Here is a 21,605-nt window from a genome sequence, read left to right on the forward strand (position 1 = left end):
TTTCTACAGCCTGATTTAATGTTCTTCTGTCATCAGAGAAGTGTATAGTGCTTTGATATAACCCGAAGGTTCTGCCCCTTGTCCTCAACCCACTCTCCTTTCAAGGTCCACCAACAAAGCGACACATATTTAAAGTGAATGGTATCCATTTATTTCATACTCCACCATCTATAGTTGGTTATCATTAGCTACCATTACCAAGTTGGCAGCTTGTGCTACCAGTGGCACTTTCTACTCATACACAGCATAAAAAAATGTGATAAATCAGCTGTTTGTAACCACAGTTATTACTCGAGATTTTCAATTTGACCTGAAACAAAAGACTAGCATTTCACTGCCTTGTGCAGACAATTTCATGTATTCCCCCCTTATGATGACATCCATAAACAACCAGACTGACAACTAGTCAAACAGGTTATACTCACTGCTTTAAGATGAATAGTTAGCAACTGTGTATTCAAACATTTTTATTTTTATTTATATTTGTTATCTGGCTCTTTACATAAAACTTCACAGCTAATTAGAATTTTTTAATATCAGATGGTTCATCCATGATGCATATGACACAATCACGCTTTCTGGGCACCCTTCATGTCTGTGTAACTTCATCAGTTTCTTCTCCACAGCATTGACATCCTCTCCATCCCAGGTTTTCTTATTCACTGCTTTATAACCTTAAGAGAGTAGAATTGCCCATTATAGATTAATCTGAGAAACAGAGAGAAAACAAAGTGCTTTAAGTAACAAAGTATTGTACTACACCAATTTGGTGGTTCTGTGTTGCCGGATTCTTACATTGTGAAAGAAAGGTGTAAACAGATCACATGCCTTCTTGACTCTGGTTCATGGGATTGCTCATCCTCAGACTCGTCACTCTGCAGCTGAATAGCTTCTTAATAAAAATACAGTATATAAATTACTGATTTAAAAGGTAAAAAATCCAATCCATATATTGGATAGAATATTTTACATCTACCATTTGAATCAATGTTAACCTCTTCCAAATGTTTGCCTTTGATTTCAGCTAGTATCCCCCTCTCAAGAGCCATTAAAAGTTTGCTGATCTTGGCAAATTGCAGGGTATCTTCAGGGAGGTGGTAATATTATTGGTGCACCATAATGTCGTGTCCAAGAAAGTCTGCCAATTAACCTAACTTTGTGTCATTTAAGTTGAGAACTTTTGACAAGGTAGCAACAAGCTTTCGAAGCTTAGTGGAAGTCAATGTTTTTGGGGCTTTTTAGCTCCACATTCCTGAGCAAAAAAATGTATACAATCAGTACCTCTGAAGTGCGACAAAGCAGCTGGTCTTGCAAAAATGTAGACATTTATAGTGGTCACCCCACATTCTTAACACTTCTCTGCAAGAAGTTCCATTGAACTTTGTTAGGAGGACTGGAACTTTCCTACCTCATTTCCATCATATTTCAGTCCTTGTGAAGCACCTACAGTATAAAAAAAGTAGCATCTTGGAAATCTACTCTTCCCTCCTTCAGTTTAATATCACCTATGCCACGGTGAAGCATTGCCCAGTTTTTAACATCAATCATTTGTTTTTTTTACATCTTTTTATTTTCATCAACAACATGTAAAGTGAAGTCACAGAAAAGAAATGGGAAGCAGGTTACACGTACAGGGATATTCTTAAATTGCATAAATTATCGTAAATAGCCTTAGACCTTAATAACAGTGGTAATTCCACGGCTGCCCAGGTAGTCCGCTTAGAAAAGGTATGAATGCGCCGGCTGTTATCTGGTGGTATGGCAAGAATCCCTGTGGAGATTCCAGGATCGGAGTCCTAGAAATCTACATGGTGTTGAGTTTTCCTTTATATGGGGGAATGGAGAAGAAGGTGAAAGTGGGGGGAGGAGGAAGGAAGTGGGGCAGGTGTGAGTGAGAAGAGGGGGAAGACAGTATCCCATAGAAGAGAAGATAGAGGGAGAGAGGGATGAAGAAGAAGGGGAGGGAAGCATCAGGGAGCTGGCGTGGCCTGCACAACTAACATCAATAATTTTTATTGAAGTTTTAGCACAAAAGCAAAAAGGAGGGAGGTAGGGAGAGATAAAAAACAAGTGAAAGGCATACATAGTGTGAAGAGAACACAATAAAATAGTCAAATCAGCATATATATTTCCAGCAATAGAGATAACAATATTAAAAAAACAAACGGGCATTCAAACATATTTAAAGGGCAAATCAGACATGGATTGGAGTGATCCAATCAAACTAACATGAAGCGGGGATGTCACAATTATTGACTTATCTCACAGGGATCTCTCTCCATCAGTGGTACTCATGTCAACTAAACTACTTCATTAAAGGGGAAGATGGTGGAGTAGAGTAGGCCATACCCAATGTTACCATCTCAAAAGTAAATTGGACCTTGGATATAATTTTATGAAGAGATGGTTATGTTGGATGCCCTAGTGGAAATTAAGATGTGACCAATCACATATCTGTCACACAGTCAGACTTGGGGAGGGAAGTGGTGTAAGAGCGCCAATTCAGATGAGTGAGGTATTGTTTGGTTAATAACATTGTGGCTAGGCTCAAGACTTCTGTCCACAGAGTCTGGAATGCTGAACAACTCCAGAATATAAGGAAAACATCACCAACCTCATTGTAGTAGCGCCAGCAGAACTTTGAATATGGATCACCTTTTATAGAGTTGGGCAGGGGTCAAGTATAACCTGTTAATTAATTTTATCAAGATATCTGTATGGTTGTGGCACCTGGACATATGGTAGGCATTCAAAGGTATGTACTCCCATTGGGCTATAGAAAATTCCTTGTGTCTAGTTTGCATTTTAATTGAGCAGGAGTTTTCAGGGGGTGTCAACTGAAGTCAGAATATACCAGAATGTGATACCCCCTTTATTGTCTCCTTTCATCAATTTTGTTAGGAGCAGGGTGGGGGGTTGATGTAGAGCTACTGTTTATGTAGGGAAGTGATCCAATGTCAGATTTGGAGATTTTTGTATAAACCATGGGCCAGAAGGTGAAACTGGTCTCTGTGCTGCATTAAGCACAGGAGTCTCTCAGCATTAAATAGATTTTTGAGAGTGGTGACACCTTTAGCATGGCAGAAGGAGAGGTGAAGGTCAGGTATAAGCTGGGGCAGTGCTTTTAGAGACAGGTTGGAGGTATGGAGAGATAGGTCTGTATTTGTTTCCATAATCCTATCCCATACTGCTAGCTTAGGTAAAATATTGTTAAGAGGTCTCCAAGCTTTAGCAACCCACTATAAATTTACAATGGGAAAAGATGGGTGAAGTGCCCTCTCCAAGTCGACCCACGGTTTCTGATGGGGAGGGAGAGACCAGTCCTTCATCTGTGACAAGAGGCATGTCTCCTGATATTTGGCCAGATTTGAGAGAGCAAGACCACCCAATTTTTTTGACAATGTTTACTCATATATGGGCAATATGCGAGGGTTTACTTTTAAAAATGTACAAGCTCATAATGGAATGGAGTTTGTCTAGAAGATTTGATAAAAGGAAGGGTATTGTATGCAAGGGGAAATAATTGGAATCAAGTATATTGTTTAAATTCAGAGTCATTTGTATACATAAATAAGACAGGGAAGAAGATTTCCATGTGTAAATAATTTTTTTTCTAAGGTGTTCCATCTTTCCTTTGGAAATGTTAATGGGTAGAGAATTAGACTTTGTAGTATTTAGTTTACAAAAGGAAACCTTACTTTCTTGCTCTAACATCATGTGTAAAGATGGCAATGAGGTTTAGCCCCCACAAAGCCAGCCAGGTCTGGTTGTAAGGCCTCGCTCTCACCTTCGCAGTGGCTACAGGTGCATTATCTTGCTGGTGCGACTTCCAATTCCTCCGACCACTATCCCATGCATGTGTGTTTCATTGCTAAGCAATGGGATGCTTATTTGGTTCTTGTATCGGCGGTCAGTTTGACATTAATATCTTGATTGGGCTGCCTATACAAGGCAGACTCTGGCAGACTCTGATTCAGTGCCAGAGTATTAGATCACTCCCCTAGTGATCTGGAGTGGTCCCTAGTGCTTCTTGTTCTTTGGTGCTCCTAGTTCTGTTGGATATCCTGTTTCCTCACTCAAACTGTTTCCTGACTAATCTCTTGCCTTTCAAATTGGTACCATTTGGAACTCTTGGCTACCCTTCTTAATTCTCCTCAAAACTTTCATTATCCTTTTGGTCATGACCTGGTTAGTCCATGACTCTCCACTGTGATTCCAGCTACCTCGCTAGCTTTAATTCTGGCAGGTTGTGGGATCTTTTCCTGCCTTGGGTATGGTGATGACTTGTGACTATAGCATTTCCGGTGGAAAACTCACCCTCTCTGTATAAGCTTTGTATAACTGTTCAAGAATTGGAGTCAGTTTTGTTTGGAAGGTGGAGTAAATCTTTAATTGAGAACAAGGAACGTTAAGAGTTAATCTAGTGTCTAAATCCAGCGTTGGCATTTTTAAAATGTGGCGAAACTTGCCTATGAAACTCGCTTGTGGGTGGGGGGCATCTTTGCTGTTTTTCACGTTATATAGGTTAGTGTAATATCAAGCTAAAATGTTCCCTATATGCCATGTGCTAGAGACCTGTAAGCCCTTATTATCAGTAAGATATTTTATTCTGTTTTTGGCTTGCTGCCCTCTTAGTTTCCTAGCAAGCAATCTGTCTCTTCTGCTACCTGCCACATAGAATTTTTGTTGAAGCCTGTTTAGAGTAGAGATGGGCGGGTCCGGTTCCCCGAGAACCGAACCCACCCGAATTTTGGGTATCTGACTACCGAGTCGGTACTCTCCCGCCCGCTCCGAATCCAAATCGAGGCCCAACGTCATTGTGACGTCGTCTGATCTCGTGGCTCTGTTCTCGCGATACTTTAAGATTATAAATACCTGCCTCCACAGCAATCCATCGCCATTTGACAGAGGGAGAGAGCAGGGTGTAGTCACAGGCTGATTAGAGCAGGGACAGAGAATACAATATTCTTATTCCAATTGCTGTAACAAAAATTGCTAGAGAAGAGAGGAGGATAGAGGTTTATTTTATTTTTGTAATATTTGGCACTCCCCAGTGCTTTTGGGATGTCCCCCATAATTGTGCATAAATATCTCTGGCTGTCAAAAGTCATATCTGTCAGCAGTATCTACCAAATGATTTTTAGCACTCCCCAGTGTTTTTGGGGTGTCCCCCATAATTGTGCATAAATATTTCTGGCTGTCAAATATTTCTGGCTGTCAAAAGTCATATCTGTCAGCAGTATCTACCAAATATTTTTTAGCACTCCCCAGTGCTTTTGGGGTGTCCCCCATAATTGTGCATAAATATTTCTGGCTGTCAAAAGTCATATCTGTCAGCAGTATCTTACCAAATAATTTTTACCACTACAAGTGCTTTGCGCTCAGAATGGATTCAAAGCAGTCCACATATGATCAGAATGAGCAACCAGGTTCTGTCACCAGTTCTGATGTTAGTGTTCCCAGTACGTCATCTGGGCAAGGCGATGTCAAACTACAGAGTGTTTCGAAATCAGTCCAAAAAGTAAAATAATTTTTTTTTTTTACTGTGTTGAAGTGAAAAAGAAGTGTTACTGAGCAAAAGTTAAGTGCCGATAAAAAAAAAATTGCCAACATGCCATTCTACACATGCAGTGGCAAAGAGAGAATGGGGCTTTCACCTTTGGCTATTAGTGTCAGATCCCAAAAAGTTACCGAGCCTACAATTGGTGCACAACTACTGTTACGCGTCAAAGCCGAGCTGCAAGGTAACAGTAAGGCATTAGAGGATAATGTTTGCTCTGATTCACAAATGACACAAATCCCTGTGGAGAGTCCATCCAACAGTGGTATGTCTAATCGTGAGCATTCTGTTAGTGTACCCATAAAGAAGGGCACTTTCAGCAGTTCTGCTGTGTACCTGAACAGCCCAAGTGTAGCCGGTGATACACAAATTGAGGATGCCACTTTGGAAATAGAAGAGGATGAGGGAAAGGGGAGATTTATGGAGGTGACGAGGACGCTAATGAGGATGTTGATGATTATGATGCAGACAGATACCAAATTGCCTTTCTCAATTTCTATTTATATTCTAGATTATATAACGGCTGAATAGTTTTCTATTTTACTCCTAGTAGAGAGGGGATCTGATACAGACAGATACCAAACTGCCTTTGTCCATTTCTTTGTATATTCTAATTTCTAGTTCTACAGTCTATGCAGGCTGCTTTTTTTATATTCAACTACAAGTGGAGGGCGGGGGGGGGGGGCATAAATAGCCACCAATCTACCGTGGTCCATTTAATTTTACTTTCTAGCTCCACAGTCTGTGCAGGCTGCTTTTTTTTATATTCAACTACAAGTGGAGGGCGGGGGGGGGGCATAAATAGCCACCAAAGTACCGTGGTCCATTCAATTTTACTTTCTAGCTCAACAGTCTGTGCAGGCTGCTTTTTTTATATTCAACTACAAGTGGAGGTCGGGGGGGGGTGGGGGGGGGGGGGAATTGATAGCCACCAAAGTACCGTGGTCCATTTAATTTTACTTTCTAGCTCCACAGTCTGTGCAGGCTGCTTTTTTAATATTCAACTACAAGTGTAGGGTGTAATATACACCCAAAGACGATGGCTACATTGCCAATAATCAATGATGGAGGTGGTAGACAACCAGGTTTGACTGTATAATTTGCAGACAAGTGTTCGCATTAAGGATGGCCTATCAGGGATTAAACTGTTTTTCTCATAATTTATTAGCTTTACAATTACCTCACTTATCTAAGAAACTGGTGGAGCAGTAAATTAGGTTATTTTAGACCCAAAAAATGGTATTTTTAAAAAAAATAGCAAAACAAAACCAAAACCAAAACCAAAACACGCAAGGGCGGTTTTTGCAAAACCAAAACACAAAAGTAATCCAGATCCAAAACCAAAACCAAAACCAAAACACGGGGGTCTAGTTTAGAGCATTTTGAGTGTTTTGCATAAAGAGCTTTTGCAATTGGCTTCTCATTTGATTCAACTCAGTCCTCAGTTCTTAAAACGGTAGACATTTATTTTGGGATTCGAGGGCTGTGAGTTTAACTGCCAGTTCTTCTTGGAGATGGAGGTTTGTTTTTTTGATGCTAGAACCCGTCTGAATGGCAACACCCCTCACTATAGCCTTCAAAGAAGACCAATAGTTAAAATGGAAGTTTCTTCTGAGTGGTTTGTTTTAGTGTACAACACCAGGCCATCAGTGCAGTTTTAACTTCCAGCAATGCCAACAAGTACAGTGGCAAGTGTCAGGGGTCAGGGGGCATATTCATTTAAGTTAGCTTCCAAGTCCATAACAGTGGGAAATGGTCTGACAACCATGTCATCGTGAGAAACTGGATTGTAGAAATGTTTTGTAGAGTCCATTTGTCAGGGAATGTATTTTGTTTTCTAGCTGCTTATGTGCTGCGATCCAATCGTGAGAGGCAACGAGTTCCTCAATTTTATCCTTAAAATTACCGGTTCTGTCACCCAATGCTGCAACTTCCATATTAATCTCCCTTACTGAGTATCACATTTCGGAAATAAGTTCAGATTTGAACGAGGCAAAAATTAGTAGCATAATCTTAATGGTAACTGGACTATCTGGATCTGAGTGCGAAAGAGAGTCTCTGTGGGGAAGACTTGGTTTGTAAAATCACTAACACTGACTTCTCTTGTATCCATGCTCTTAGTAGTTTCAGCAGCTATTATAGTGTCACGAAAGCCAGATAATGGAAATAGTCTTGACCTCTGCTCGAGTGACAGCTTACCCTCAGAGAGGTGTGGAGTCTAACGGAGGAGAGGTATTCACCAGGGATTTCCACGAGGGAATATGGTCTTAGCTGCTCTCAACCGCAGGTCGCAGTACTCTAGGGGGTGCAGAGCAGATAACACGGGAACCACCTAGCAACTGTAAGGCAGAAAGGAAAAAGTAGCGAGGAGATAAACTACAGAGAGCTGGAGTACTGAGATCCACACAGAGAAGCGATGAGCTGCACAGGTATAGGTTGGAAGCGATGAGCTGCACCGGTAAACGCTGAGAAGCGGTGAGCTGCACAGGTGTTGCTGGCAAGCGATGAACTGCCCCGGTAATGCTGAGAAGCGATGAGCTGCACAGGTGTTTGCTGAGAAGCGTTGAGCTGCACAAGTATTGCTGGGAAGCGATGAGCTGCTCCGGTAAATGCTGAGAAGCGGTGAGCTGCACAGGTATAGCTGGGAAGTGATGAACTGCCCCGGTAATGCTGAGAAGCGATGAGCTGCACAGGTAATGCTGAGAAGCGATGAGCTGCACAGGTAATGCTGAGAAGCGATGAGCTGCACAGGTAATGCTGAGAAGCGATGAGCTGCACAGGTAATGCTGAGAAGCGATGAGCTGCACATGTAATGCTGAGAAGCGATGAGCTGCACAGGTAATGCTGAGAAGCGATGAGCTGCACAGGTAATGCTGAGAAGCGATGAGCTGCACAGGTAATGCTGAGAAGCGGTGAGCTGCACAGGTAATGCTGAGAAGCGATGAGCTGCACAGGTAATGCTGAGAAGCGGTGAGCTGCACAGGTAATGCTGAGAAGCGATGAGCTGCACAGGTAATGCTGAGAAGCGATGAGCTGCACAGGTAATGCTGAGAAGCGATGAGCTGCACAGGTAATGCTGAGAAGCGATGAGTTGCACCGGTAATGCTGAGAAGCGATGAGCTGCACAGGTAATGCTGAGAAGCGATGAGCTGCACATGTAATGCTGAGAAGCGGTGAGCTGCACAGATAATGCTGAGAGGCGATGAGCTGCACAGGTAATGCTGAGAGGCGATGAGCTGCACAGGGAATGCTGAGAAGCGATGAGCTGCACAGGTAATGCTGAGAGGCGATGAGCTGCACAGGTAATGCTGAGAAGCGATGAGCTGCACAGGTAATGCTGAGAAGCGATGAGCTGCACAGGTAATGCTGAGAGGCGATGAGCTGCACAGGTAATGCTGAGAAGCGATGTGCTGCACAGGTAATGCTGAGAAGCGGTGAGCTGCACAGGTAATGCTGAGAAGCGATGTGCTGCACAGGTAATGCTGAGAAGCGGTGAGCTGCACAGGTAAACGCTGAGAAGCGATGAGCTGCACAGGTAATGCTGAGAAGCGATGAGCTGCACAGGTAATGCTGAGAAGCGATGAGCTGCACATGTAATGCAGAGAAGCGGTGAGCTGCACAGATAATGCTGAGAAGCGATGAGCTGCACAGGTAATGCTGAGAAGCAATGAGCTGCACAGGTAATGCTGAGAAGCGGTGAGCTGCACAGGTAATGCTGAGAAGCGGTGAGCTGCACAGGTAATGCTGAGAAGCGGTGAGCTGCACAGGTAATGCTGCGAAGCGGTGAGCTGCACAGGTAATGCTGAGAAGCGGTGAGCTGCACAGATAATGCTGAGAAGCGGTGAGCTGCACAGGTAATGCTGAGAAGCGATGAGCTGCACAGGTAATGCTGAGAAGCGATGAGCTGCACAGGTAATGCTGAGAAGCGATGAGCTGCACAGGTAATGCTGAGAAGCGATGAGCTGCACAGGTAATGCTGAGAAGCGATGAGCTGCACAGGTAATGCTGAGAAGCGATGAGCTGCACAGGTAATGCTGAGAAGCGATGAGCTGCACCGGTAATGCTGAGAAGCGATGAGCTGCACAGGTAATGCTGAGAAGCGGTGAGCTGCACAGATAATGCTGAGAAGCGGTGAGCTGCACAGATAATGCTGAGAGGCGATGAGCTGCACAGGTAATGCTGAGAGGCGATGAGCTGCACAGGGAATGCTGAGAAGCGATGAGCTGCACAGGTAATGCTGAGAAGCGGTGAGCTGCACAGGTAATGCTGAGAAGCGGTGAGCTGCACAGGTAAACGCTGAGAAGCGATGAGCTGCACAGGTAATGCTGAGAAGCGATGAGCTGCACAGGTAATGCTGAGAAGCGATGAGCTGCACATGTAATGCTGAGAAGCGGTGAGCTGCACAGATAATGCTGAGAAGCGATGAGCTGCACAGGTAATGCTGAGAAGCGATGAGCTCCACAGGTAATGCTGAGCAGCGATGAGCTGCACAGGTAATGCTGAGAAGCGATGAGCTGCACCGGTAATGCTGAGAAGCAATGAGCTGCACAGGTAATGCTGAGAAGCGATGAGCTGCACATGTAATGCTGAGAAGCGATGAGCTGCACAGGTAACACTGAGAAGCGATGAGCTGCACAGATAATGCTGAGAAGCGATGAGCTGCACAGGTAATGCTGAGAAGCGATGAGCTGCACAGGTAATGCTGAGAAGCGATGAGCTGCACAGGTAATGCTGAGAAGCGATGAGCTGCACCGGTAATGCTGAGAAGCGATGAGCTGCACAGGTAATGCTGAGAAGCGATGAGCTGCACAGGTAATGCTGAGAAGCGATGAGCTGCACAGGTAATGCTGAGAAGCGATGAGCTGCACAGGTAATGCTGAGAAGCTATGAGCTGCACCGGTAATGCTGAGAAGCGATGAGCTGCACAGGTAATGCTGAGAAGCGATGAGCTGCACGGGTAATGCTGAGAGAGATGAGCTGCACAGGTAATGCTGAGAAGCGATGAGCTGCACAGGTAATGCTGAGAAGCTATGAGCTGCACAGGTAATGCTGAGAAGCGGTGAGCTGCACAGATAATGCTGAGAAGCGATGAGCTGCACAGGTAATGCTGAGAGGCGATGAGCTGCACAGGTAATGCTGAGAAGCGATGAGCTGCACAGGTAATGCTGAGAAGCGATGAGCTGCACCGGTAAACGCTGAGAAACGGTGAGCTGCACAGGTGTTTGCTAAGAAGCGGTGAGCTGCACAGGTGTTTGCTAAGAAGCGGTGAACGATATCAGGAACAACAGGAGTAGCTGGACAGGAGTCAGAGGCGATGCTTCCTATCAGGTAGAGAGACCTGATGATTTGACAGCCATTAAATGGAGGAGGGCCCTTACAAAGCGAACTGGCTGCAGATGAACCAATTACCACTGAGCAGAGGTTTGAATGTTCCCAGTATAGCACATGCGCAGACCAATAGGCAATATGGTGTCTGATGAAAGAGGAACGCCAGGCTGAACAGCAGGGAAAACAATGAACACAATGAACCACACGGAACTAAACTGGTGCGAGGCGTGATATATAGCAGCTTGCAGTTTGAAGTAGTGGACTGATGAAGCAGATTTAATTGTCTTGAGCTTTTTAGGAGCCATGATAGCTGAAATGAATGATGTTCGGACAGTATACAGATGAGGCAATGCCCAGTTTCTAAGTAAAGAAGCAAGTGGATAAATTGCTGTGGTACTCCTGCTCTTTGTCATTATTTGTCATTGAGATACAAGTGCATTTTTTCAAATCTTCAGTGAAAGTTAAGAGCTGAGGCATGGTCCATTTTGACTATATCTGAGCTTTTAATGCAGCAGATAATATCAGCTCATTCCATCTTGTCTCATAGATCTTCTGGAAGTTGCACACGTTTTCCACTACAGCAGTGAAGGCCTCCATCATTGCTCAACATTACACAATGCTTAAAATCCTTTGTAAGACATGACCAAACTTCAGTGCCAGCAATGGAGTCTGGAAGTATAATTTTCCTTTTCATAGCCAGCTACAAACTTCACAGCATTTACTCCATGCAAAAAGTTTGATGGAATGATAAAGTCTTCTATTGTCTCCAAGGGGTAACTCTTCTGGCATGTAACAGTAGCCTTCTGACGGTTGTACTGATGTTTACCAACAATAGAGTATAACAGAGATGCTGATGTCATTTAAAAGCAGGGCCTGCTTATCCAATAGACTGACATGGTTACAGCCCAAGGTGAAAGGCTTTTGGGGGCTGCACATTTTTTGGGGGTGCAAACTTGTGGGGAGAGGTATAACTGAAATTTATTTAAAATAGAAGAGAATAGTTGTTCTCCAAAGTAAAAAGAAAACATGAAACAAAAATGTAGTAAGTGTTTAATCTTGATGTATTACCATGGTAAAGACTGAAGACAATGAGTCACTCTTGAGTGGGCACTTGAGGAAAAGCTAATACGAGAGGCAAGGATGGTGACAGGCACAGATGTAACAGCCCCCTTCACATCTTTATCCTCAATAACACTTGTTCATGTCTCCCTTCTGTTATACAGTTCTGATTTTAATAAAAACTAAATTAGTGACAGAGATTATAATGACCCTTTTAAAAAGCCAAGTGGAGCTGTTTTTCGAAAGCACAGGAACATAAATATTGAAGGGGTGAAAGAAGATGGATTTTCAGTTAAGGACTAGGCAAGAGGGTTGCCATGAACGTATTAGCCTAGGTCCTTAATCAGGCCCTGTTCAAAAGCTTCCAGGTGGAACAGATTCAAAGGCACACAGAGACTCAGAGACTGGATTCTGTTTTTGCCAGATATGTTGCGCTTTTGGTTTAGTTTGCATCTCTTCACGTGTCGCCACAGGTATTTTCTTATAAACAAGCCTTTTCAAGTCGCACAGTGCATGAACTGCACCTAATTTTTATTTGTTTTCATGGAGTAAGAACTCTGCATCTTATTACCTCACAGTTGTGTGCAAAGTTACTTCTATTTCAAAAAAGATCATATTGTATGCACCTTTCCTTTGAGTACCCTGGTAACTTCAGTCTCATTAAGATGAACATGTTTGTTAAGACAGATGTCTCACAGTATAGGCAGTACTGGTTTTTGTCACACACTCTGGATCACATGACTTTTTTTGTACAGACACTGCATCAGATTTTCAGCCTCCTGTGTTTTAAAACACTGTTGCTATTATTTTACTGTGTGTAGAACAAGTCTCTGTTTTTTTTCCTGGAGTGGTAACTCATAACTGCTGTTGCTAGTGCATAAACCACTCTCCTTTGAAAGGTCATGGACATACTTGTGCCCCAATTGCCATTCTGGGGAAGACCAAGAAGAGATCATGGACTGAAAAGGCAAAGCAGGGAGTGAGGTTCCTGAGCCAAGAGGGGCACTTGATCCTGTGAATGTACAGGTGATTTTTACAGTAGTGTTGTAATGAAACAGCAGTACTGTCATGTTTGTAACCCCCTGTCACTGTGTGTAGTGTGGGGTGCAAAGGGTACACAGTGCACCTCCTTCACAAGCCCTGGCTAGCTGATGGCATGGGTGTAAATGATCAGGGGGTCCCTGCACATGCAGGTGTTTCTTTGTAGTTAGTGGGACACAGGTGATGTCACTTTGTGGTGCAGTGCAATAAAAGTCACAATAATTTGGGCGCCAGACCATCTCTATGACAAACTGAACTCTTTATTTACACTCCTCTTCCTCCAGCACGATAATCATAATGGTTGCAGCAATAAAGAAATATATACTCTCTCCAGCACAGTTCTTAATGAGCAATACGAATATGGTTGCAAATATATCTTATTACTCCTCCTGCACAGTTCTTAATGTTATCCAGATGTTATATAACATAAATCACATATCTCTTACACTCCATACGTCACTGCAGATCACCCTTTCTCTGCAGGGGCACTCACATGGATGCTAACAGGCAGGCAGCTTCTCCTCCATGCAGCTCTGACACACTCTGTGTACCTCTCAACTGCAGCTCACTCACCCCTCCTCTGCGGGGATGATGTCTCCTGTCGGCTCTGACACTTCACTCTGTGTACTTCCAGCCTCAGGATCTGACAATACAGCTACCATGCCTCTTGTAGCAACCCTCACTCCAGGGTCTCTTCCATGCGAAATGTCCCCCTCTCTCTTGGGTTCTCTATAGTGACATGGAGTTCTCTCCCTCATCCAGGGCACACATTCCTTGCCCTGGCACAGTCACCGAGCTCAGACTTCCAGGCAATGCTGGGGGATCGTGGAGCTTCCACCCCACTCTCCCAGGTCCCCAGCTACATCTCTTCTCTCCTGCGTCTCCTCTCTCTCTCTTTCTCTCTCTCTCTCTCTGTCTATCTCTTTTCCCCCCCTTTCTCACAGCCCCTCCTTCTTTTCCCTTAGTCTCACAGGCTGGGCTGGGTAACTGAAAACTGCGATTATGGTTACATGCTGGAGAAGAGGAAGACAAAAGACTATATGGATAAACTTACTCTGCTGTTTGTTCAATTACGAGGTGGCTTGGTGCCACTCATTTCAATACTGGTAACTATACAGTAATACACCTGCTATGGCTACAGTTTGCAAACTTTGCTGTTATTCAACTACATGAACATGTATACCTGTTTGATGTTCACCCACAGAAACCTAGTGATAGGGACTGAGCTGGAGGCGGGTGTTTCACCCAAGAGTAGTAAAGGGGTAGATGTAATGGAGTAATATAGCACCCAACAGGTAAATAGAGGGTTACATACAGAGCTACTATGGTTGCAGAACTGTTATCTGATGGACTAAAACCATTTCAAAGGTCCATATGTTGCTTTATATAATAATATATTATGATCCAGAGTGTTTCAGTACCATCAGTAGAAAACGGAACTTAGTAAGTTTTAGAATCTGGGTAAGGCAGGGAATCTCACACAAGGAGATGGACTATCCTCATAAATCTGCTAAATAAATATACATGGCATATTTTTACTTGGGTGCTCTTTGCAATAAAAATGACTAGAAAGGAGAGGAGGAGGGGATAAGCAGAGCACTCCAGTCAAAATATAAAACATAACTTTTATTGTTGTCATGAGTTAAAATCACATGAATGTAGAGAAGCCCTCTAAGGAAAAGAAAAAGTTGAAGTATAAAACAACATATAGCAAAAGTGGTGCATATATGGTGAGTGGACAATATTGTATTTGGTTTTATCAATATAGTGAGTTAAAAAGTACTATAGAGTTAGGGCCGGCTTAGTATATTAGGGCCAGGAAAGGGGAAAGATTGGTCTCACAATTATGTATACTTATAAAATGTAATCCCCTTATTCCATTCTATATGCTCACTGTATGACCCGCATATGTCACTGCAACAAGGTTACATTTATAGGGACTTGAAAGGTGGATCATGGGAACCACAGAAATGATCTCATATATATGTTGGAAGATATTACATAAGATGCCTCAGACATAATGTAGTGGACACTGTGGTTCTTGTCCCGTATATACATTAATCCAGTGATCAGCTGGAGATATGATTAAAAGTACTGGGCTAGTAGTATCTCACAAAGTACCCTGGTATCAAAATGAAGGGTAGGTAGTCGCTGATATAGAGAACATTCGGTTGTTTCACAGTCGGCGATCAAAGTGGGGGATTTCATAAGCATGTGCAGTGTGCGCAGTCCGATTAGACCAGCATGACCTGTTTATGTGTGTCTATGCTGGCAAGTTAGTAGTGGAAGGTCTGATCCTTAGATGAGCTGATGCTCATGGATAGATAAATAATGTTACTGGATCACTATAAACTATTCCTCACACTGATCACAATCTATCAAGCTGTCTGTGCCGATTTTTAGGCATATTGCAGTGGACTCCCAATGAATAATTTTAATCGATCGTTTGATTTTTTTCCCTCCCACTGGTCACGATCTACCTCAATATTTATGCCGATTGTAGGCATATTATAGCAGGCTAGCTCTCAATATCCGGAGCATTCTAGAGCTGCTTTGAGAGGCTGAACTGGAACTAGCTCCTTATTTCTCAAAGCTTTCCCTTGAAAAAGCTGAAACTAGATGAAATGTACATTGGGGCACATCATTTGTGATGTCAGTACCTGGACTCTGGCAGCGGCTGTTGGACCGCGAGCACCTGCATTCTGTTACTTAGTCCACAGTTCAGAGGTAGTTTCGTTTTGAGAAATAAAGTATTAGTTTATTTTGTTATGTAATACATATGTGTGAATTCTTTAAGAAGTAAAGAAAATGACAGTCCAGGCAGGGCCGGTGCTAGGTTTTTCGGCGCCCTAGGCAAAATTTCAACCCAGCCCAGGCGCATCAGAATGAATTGACAGTGGCGACGGACATTGAAAAAACAGCGGTGGCGCACCTATCTCCCACTTCTCTCCGCTGACTAGATTGTCAAATCAAATCTAGTCAGCGGCAGCGGCGCCCTGCAGGTCCCGGCGCCATAGGCAACTGCCTAAGGTTGCCTAATGGGAGCGCCAGGCCTGAGTCCAGGTTTGTCATAGATGGGTTGTATGTGAATGTAAAGTGGGCTGCACTAATGTCTTGGGTAGCTACATCCTGTTCTCAGCTCATCTCTTAGGTGTATCACATATAAATAGTAGTAATTTGAAAGCAGGCAAACCCCCGGATCCAGCTATCTCCGTTGGTGAAGTGGGTGGGGGGCAGTGCTAAACGTGTCACAGTGGTCCTGCCCCCTGCTGCGATTGGCCAAAATTGTCAAGTCGGCAAGTATGTATTAAAGATCCAACTGATGACACATGTGGATTTATAACATTAGTTATTTTCCCAGCGCTAAACTGTGTCAGTTTCAGATGAGTGAAATATTTCAGTCCACTTTAGATTTCAGGCTAATATTTCTTATGTTACATGTTTTGAATGATTCCTTTCACGTGCTTCACTCAGTTCCAATTGCATCACAGCTACCACAAAACCACAATCCTCTGCCAATACGCAGAATACATTTCCTGTTCTCATGCTAAGATATCTGGTGTGCAACATTTTCCCTTATGACATGGGTCAAGAATCATATGTAGAAGAGGAACTGACGTAAGCGGGTTACAACCATGTCGCTAAAGTTTTTACTAGTTGGGGTTTATTTTTGTGGAAAATTGGAATTATAGAGAATGTAGTAAAATGAGGGTATTATTTGTTCTACAGTTCTGTGCAAAGATGTATCTAGGAGCATGCCAATGTAAAGAAGAGAAAGTTGCAACAGCACTTTAGCACATGTAAACAAGAACATTATTTCTATTCTATTACTCAGGCAATCATCTAATGAAAGGGCACACAGGCCTGGGTCTATAGCAGCTGTATTGCCTGGAGGGCAGAATGATCATTGATTTGTTATTTTATGTCTGCCTAGCATCATAACACAAATCAATTATAAGTGGGGAGGCAAGAGTGTCACTGCAGAGGAATTAGCACAGGGGAGCAAAAAATGTAATCTGAAACTTGTCAAACTGCTTTGGAACACCAACACCTAAAATCCTTATCAACTTTTGACAAAAACGTTGGAGACCTTAGGTTTAGATTATTTCTACAAACTCCTCCTCCCCACAACAAGTAGAATACCAAGAACCGCTTGGGAATAGCAGCAACAGCCCATGCACCCAGTTTTCTTCATCCCTAATTCATTCCCATTTCAGCACCAACAGTTACTTTCATGTATAATTAGGAATGATGCCTTCATGTGATGGATGATGCAGTGGACATCACGTCTCACATTACTTAATGCTATGGCCACTTGGCCAGGTCTGCACATTGGGTCATCCTGGGTAGATTAACACTGCATTAAAATGAATTATTGCTTGCTGCCGTACTTACAATTTTTTGGTTTCAGACACTAGGCTAAAATATCCTTTCATTTTCTTCCTACAGGTACTTCAAGATATGATGTCCATGAACATAACTCAAAGCTCCTTTCTCACACATGACTCATTTTCATCTGGACAGATATTGTCATGCAGCAATATCTCAGAAACTACAGTTATTTGTCTTTCCTGTATATACATTGTGAACAGTGTGCTGGGGCTGGCACTCAACATTCTGGTTTTGTGGGCGATATTGCCAGAAGTCAAAAGCTCCCACGGTCTGCCAAATTACGTTATCAGTCTCCTTTGTGCAGCACTTATGGAATGTTTGTCATTGCCGTTTGGAGTGGCCTACCTTTTAGACAGCTTAGAAGTGAGTTACTTGGGCTGCCATTTTCTTAGTCTCATGCCCAAGATTGCGCAAAGGGCTGGAACAGCATTTATTATGTGGATGTTTGTTTTAAGATATGTAGCAGTGACTCACCCACTGAAGTATCAACGATTTTGCTCAGGCTGGGTGTGTGGATCAGTCAGTATCACTCTATGGTTGACAGTGACAGCCATTACAGTTACTGAACAGGTACTTACCATAGACAATTCTAATTTATGCTTTCCATATTGCAGAGTAATACCAGGATGGCCTTTGACTGATTTGATCTTCTCAATACTCTTTAGCCATTTACCTTTGATCCATCTTTGCATCTTTGGACACCTTATCTCCAGTACATTGAAGAACTCTCCCTCGGTTCCCACTGAACAACATAAAAGGATCAGCAGGCTAATTTTTCTAGTGGTGCTTATTTTTGGGGTTATGTTTTGCCCAATGCATGTAGTTCTAGAATACCAGAGTATTCTTATCTTACTTGACCAATTCACATATCAGGTAAAACAAAAACTTATTCTTTCTTATCAGCTAACATTTGCTCTTAATAGTGTTAGCGTGGTCATTATCCCCTTTTTCTATGTCTTCAGTTCTCGTGCAATTAAGAAAAGACTAATGGGGCTTATCAAAGCGAGCTAAAAAATCTAAACACAACCCAAAGATTCATACTGTGATGTGAAGGCTGGTGCAAAGCCATTGCTAGTTTACGCCATCTATGCACAGCTAGCACGGATAGAAGTGCTGATGAATGAGTTTTGCTTTAAAACAGATCTACGTAACCCATGGAGATCCATAAACTGTGTTTTGGACACACTAAAACTTGGGATAAAGCTAAAAAAATAAAAAGCTGAGCACGACTGGTGCGGATGTACAAAGGAACACAGCAGTGGCAGTCTAATTACATTCTGAGAAACTCCTTGGTGTTTGGATTGTGTAATGAAGTCCTAATTAAGCATGCACATTCTAACAGTGTACACTCTCCCTAAGTACTGTGATGGAGACAGATGTGCCCCCATTGCTTGCAATATGGAAGATAAAGTAGACATATATCCCTGGTCCTAATTTCATTCTGACTTTCTTTGCAGGGAGCATACATGTATATTTAACCGATGTATTATCCAGTAGACAACTAGCAAAGCAACTTATATAAAAAACAAAAAGTACACCCATTTTTGTATGCAAGTATGTGCAAAATATATAAAAGAGTATAATCAAAAGCCTTTTCAATGTATCATTTTAAAAGCTATTATTATTGTTTATTTCTAGGGAGCCACAAGGTTTCCGCAGCGCCGCACAAAGTACAAACAGTAGACATTACAGGGTTAAACAGTACAGACCAAAAGCCGAGTAAACCAAGATTCCAGAAGCTCCAGACATAGCAATTACAGAGAAGCTGGAGCAGAAGAAATGGTGTAAAGGCAGGAGGGAGGAGGACCCTGCTCGTCAGAGCTTACATCCTAAAGGGGGGGCAAGAGAAGCTAGAAACACCTATTACAGTCAAATTTTGACTCAAGTATCTACAACAATGTAGATGTAACAGAAGTATATTCGGGCTTGGAAATAGTTCTGTAAGACATATTATATATCAGTAACGCATTTCCTCCAACTCCCCACTTGATACGTCATTGTGGTGTTTTAAAATATGAACAGTGCAAATAAGGTTATATTGTGTTTCCTGTAGTCTCACTTCCTGTCTGCAGATGCAAACATGTTAAATCTGCACTTTTTTTTGTGGTAAATTCCAGTGTTTGCTCAATATTTAAAGAAATATGACTCCAGAATATTGTACTAGTATAATTGAGATAATCATTGTAATAATCAGATAATCAATACTTAATAATTTAACAGATATGACATATCAAAAGGTAAATATGCCAATACAAAATAACTTAATAGTACACTGAGCCAGCACACTCAGCCAGTATGACCGCTATGTGCCATTGCATTGTACAAGAGGGATACAGTACCATTCTTCCACAAGAAAGTCACTCAATGGACACCTAGCTGATTTTGGAGGAAAACATTGTCTTATACATTGTTCTAGATTACCAATAAATACTCATCTGTATTCAGGTCTGGTGACCGAAAAGGCCATGATGTATTGATCACATCACTGTCATTTTCATCAAACCATAGGGTGACCATGTGTACTCTGTGGATTGGGGCATTGTCACCCTGGAAGATAATTTCCCAGTGGAAATAAATGCTACCACATTGTGTGAAGATGATCACTCTGTAACATTAGTAATTAGCATTGATGTTGTCCAAACCATGCCAAGAAAATGCACCAAATAAGTTTACAGAACCCTTCACTGTTATAAACAACCACTCAGTGCTGTAGAGCTCTTTAGTTTGGTGCCAAACGAGTCTGTTTGTCCAGAATATGGTGAAGACTGATGTATCCTGCTCTGTTAGCTCTCATCAGTCTCAAAGCTTTTTTGATGAAATTGGCTGTTTGCATCACATGTTGAAATTTGCAGTCAATTGATCTGCAGATGCTTTCCTGGTTTGGCGTGCACTACAAAGTACACTAGTGCGAAGAGATCGCAATCTTGAAATACAGAGCAATAACTAGACATATTAGTTCCCTGGGCAAGATAGAATACTGGAGCATCTTCCATCTTGGTAGGATTGAAAGTAGATGCCAGCTTGAAGTGGTGCTACATCACCCATCAATCACCTATCATCCATTCTCCACATTATGACTTTTTTGTGTCATCATGGCAGGGCGTAGCTATCTTTGTGCTAGGCCGCCGCCCAGACCCTACCATTCCCCTTCAAGCACACTAGAAATACCACATTCATCTGTTAGCTGTGCACAGCTCCCCCTTCCTGAGCAGTACAGCATGAACCGGGTCAGTCAGGACAAAATTCTTGCAGCATGAGGCAGTCCAGCAACATCAGAACTCTCCCAACAGATTCAGAACAGTTGTCAGACTGTGCTACGCACTCCAACCTGTTAGCACAGCTGTGACTACCTGGTGCTGCTGCTGGTGTCTTAAGTTCAGTTGCTGCTTGGCAGGATCCTAGAATGCTGAAGCCCACTTTGGAAGAGATATGCACTATTCACCTACTGGAAAGCCTAGACATAAGTCCCCCCGTCCCCCCCCACAACAAGCCCCAAATTGAAATGAATATCTTTTTTATTTAATAAATTAACATATTCCATTCCCCACCAGTCTCGATATTAAATTAATAGCATTGTAATTTAACAATTTAATTTAATAAACAGACTTATTCTTCTCCCCCTCAAGCCCTAATATTAGATTAATATAATTTCAGTTTAAAGAGCTGATCTGTCCCCCCTATCCAGCACTAACATCAAACTAATAGCATTCCAATTTAATAAACAGATGTATTTCCCCCATCAGCCCCGACATTAAAGCAATAGTATTCCCATGTAATAAATAGGTCTGCTTCCCCAACCAACCCCAATATCAAGTTAATTGAGTCCTGATATTTATTAGCCCACACATTTAACAAAGTGCTCCACATTGCATTATTAGCCTCCATCCAAGCCCCAATCCTAACATTTAATTATTGTCTTTCAAATGAAATAAACAGACACATTTTCCCCTCCACCAGCCTCAACTTTAAATTAATAGCATTGCCATTTAATAAATAGGGCTAATTGCCCCATCCTGTCCCAGTTTGAAGTTAATAGCATTGGAAATTCCCTCAATGAGCACTGTCATTAATTAACCCCCACATTTAATAGAGAACTCACATTGCATTAAAAGTCCCCCCAATTCCACATTACATTAATACTTCCATAAGCCTACACATTAATATCTCTACGAGCACCCACATAGCAATAATACCCCCAACAGGCTCCACATAACATTAATACCCC

At 42.5% G+C, this 21,605-nt stretch overlaps 1 protein-coding gene across 1 annotated transcript in view; it reads left to right on the plus strand.

Annotated features, from left to right (window-relative positions):
- LOC142108423 (G-protein coupled receptor 4-like) overlaps positions 1–18,952 on the plus strand; it is a 42,699-nt gene extending 23,747 nt beyond the window's left edge. The window contains exon 3 of the mRNA XM_075192054.1: positions 17,438–18,952. Coding sequence (XP_075048155.1) covers positions 17,450–18,391 — 942 coding nt within the window. The 5' untranslated portion in view covers positions 17,438–17,449 and the 3' untranslated portion in view covers positions 18,392–18,952. The remainder of the gene's footprint in view (positions 1–17,437) is intronic.
- Positions 18,953–21,605: the final 2,653 nt, after the last annotated feature.

The sequence above is a fragment of the Mixophyes fleayi genome, chromosome 1 (genome assembly GCF_038048845.1).
Source record: "Mixophyes fleayi isolate aMixFle1 chromosome 1, aMixFle1.hap1, whole genome shotgun sequence".
NCBI lineage: Eukaryota > Metazoa > Chordata > Amphibia > Anura > Limnodynastidae > Mixophyes > Mixophyes fleayi.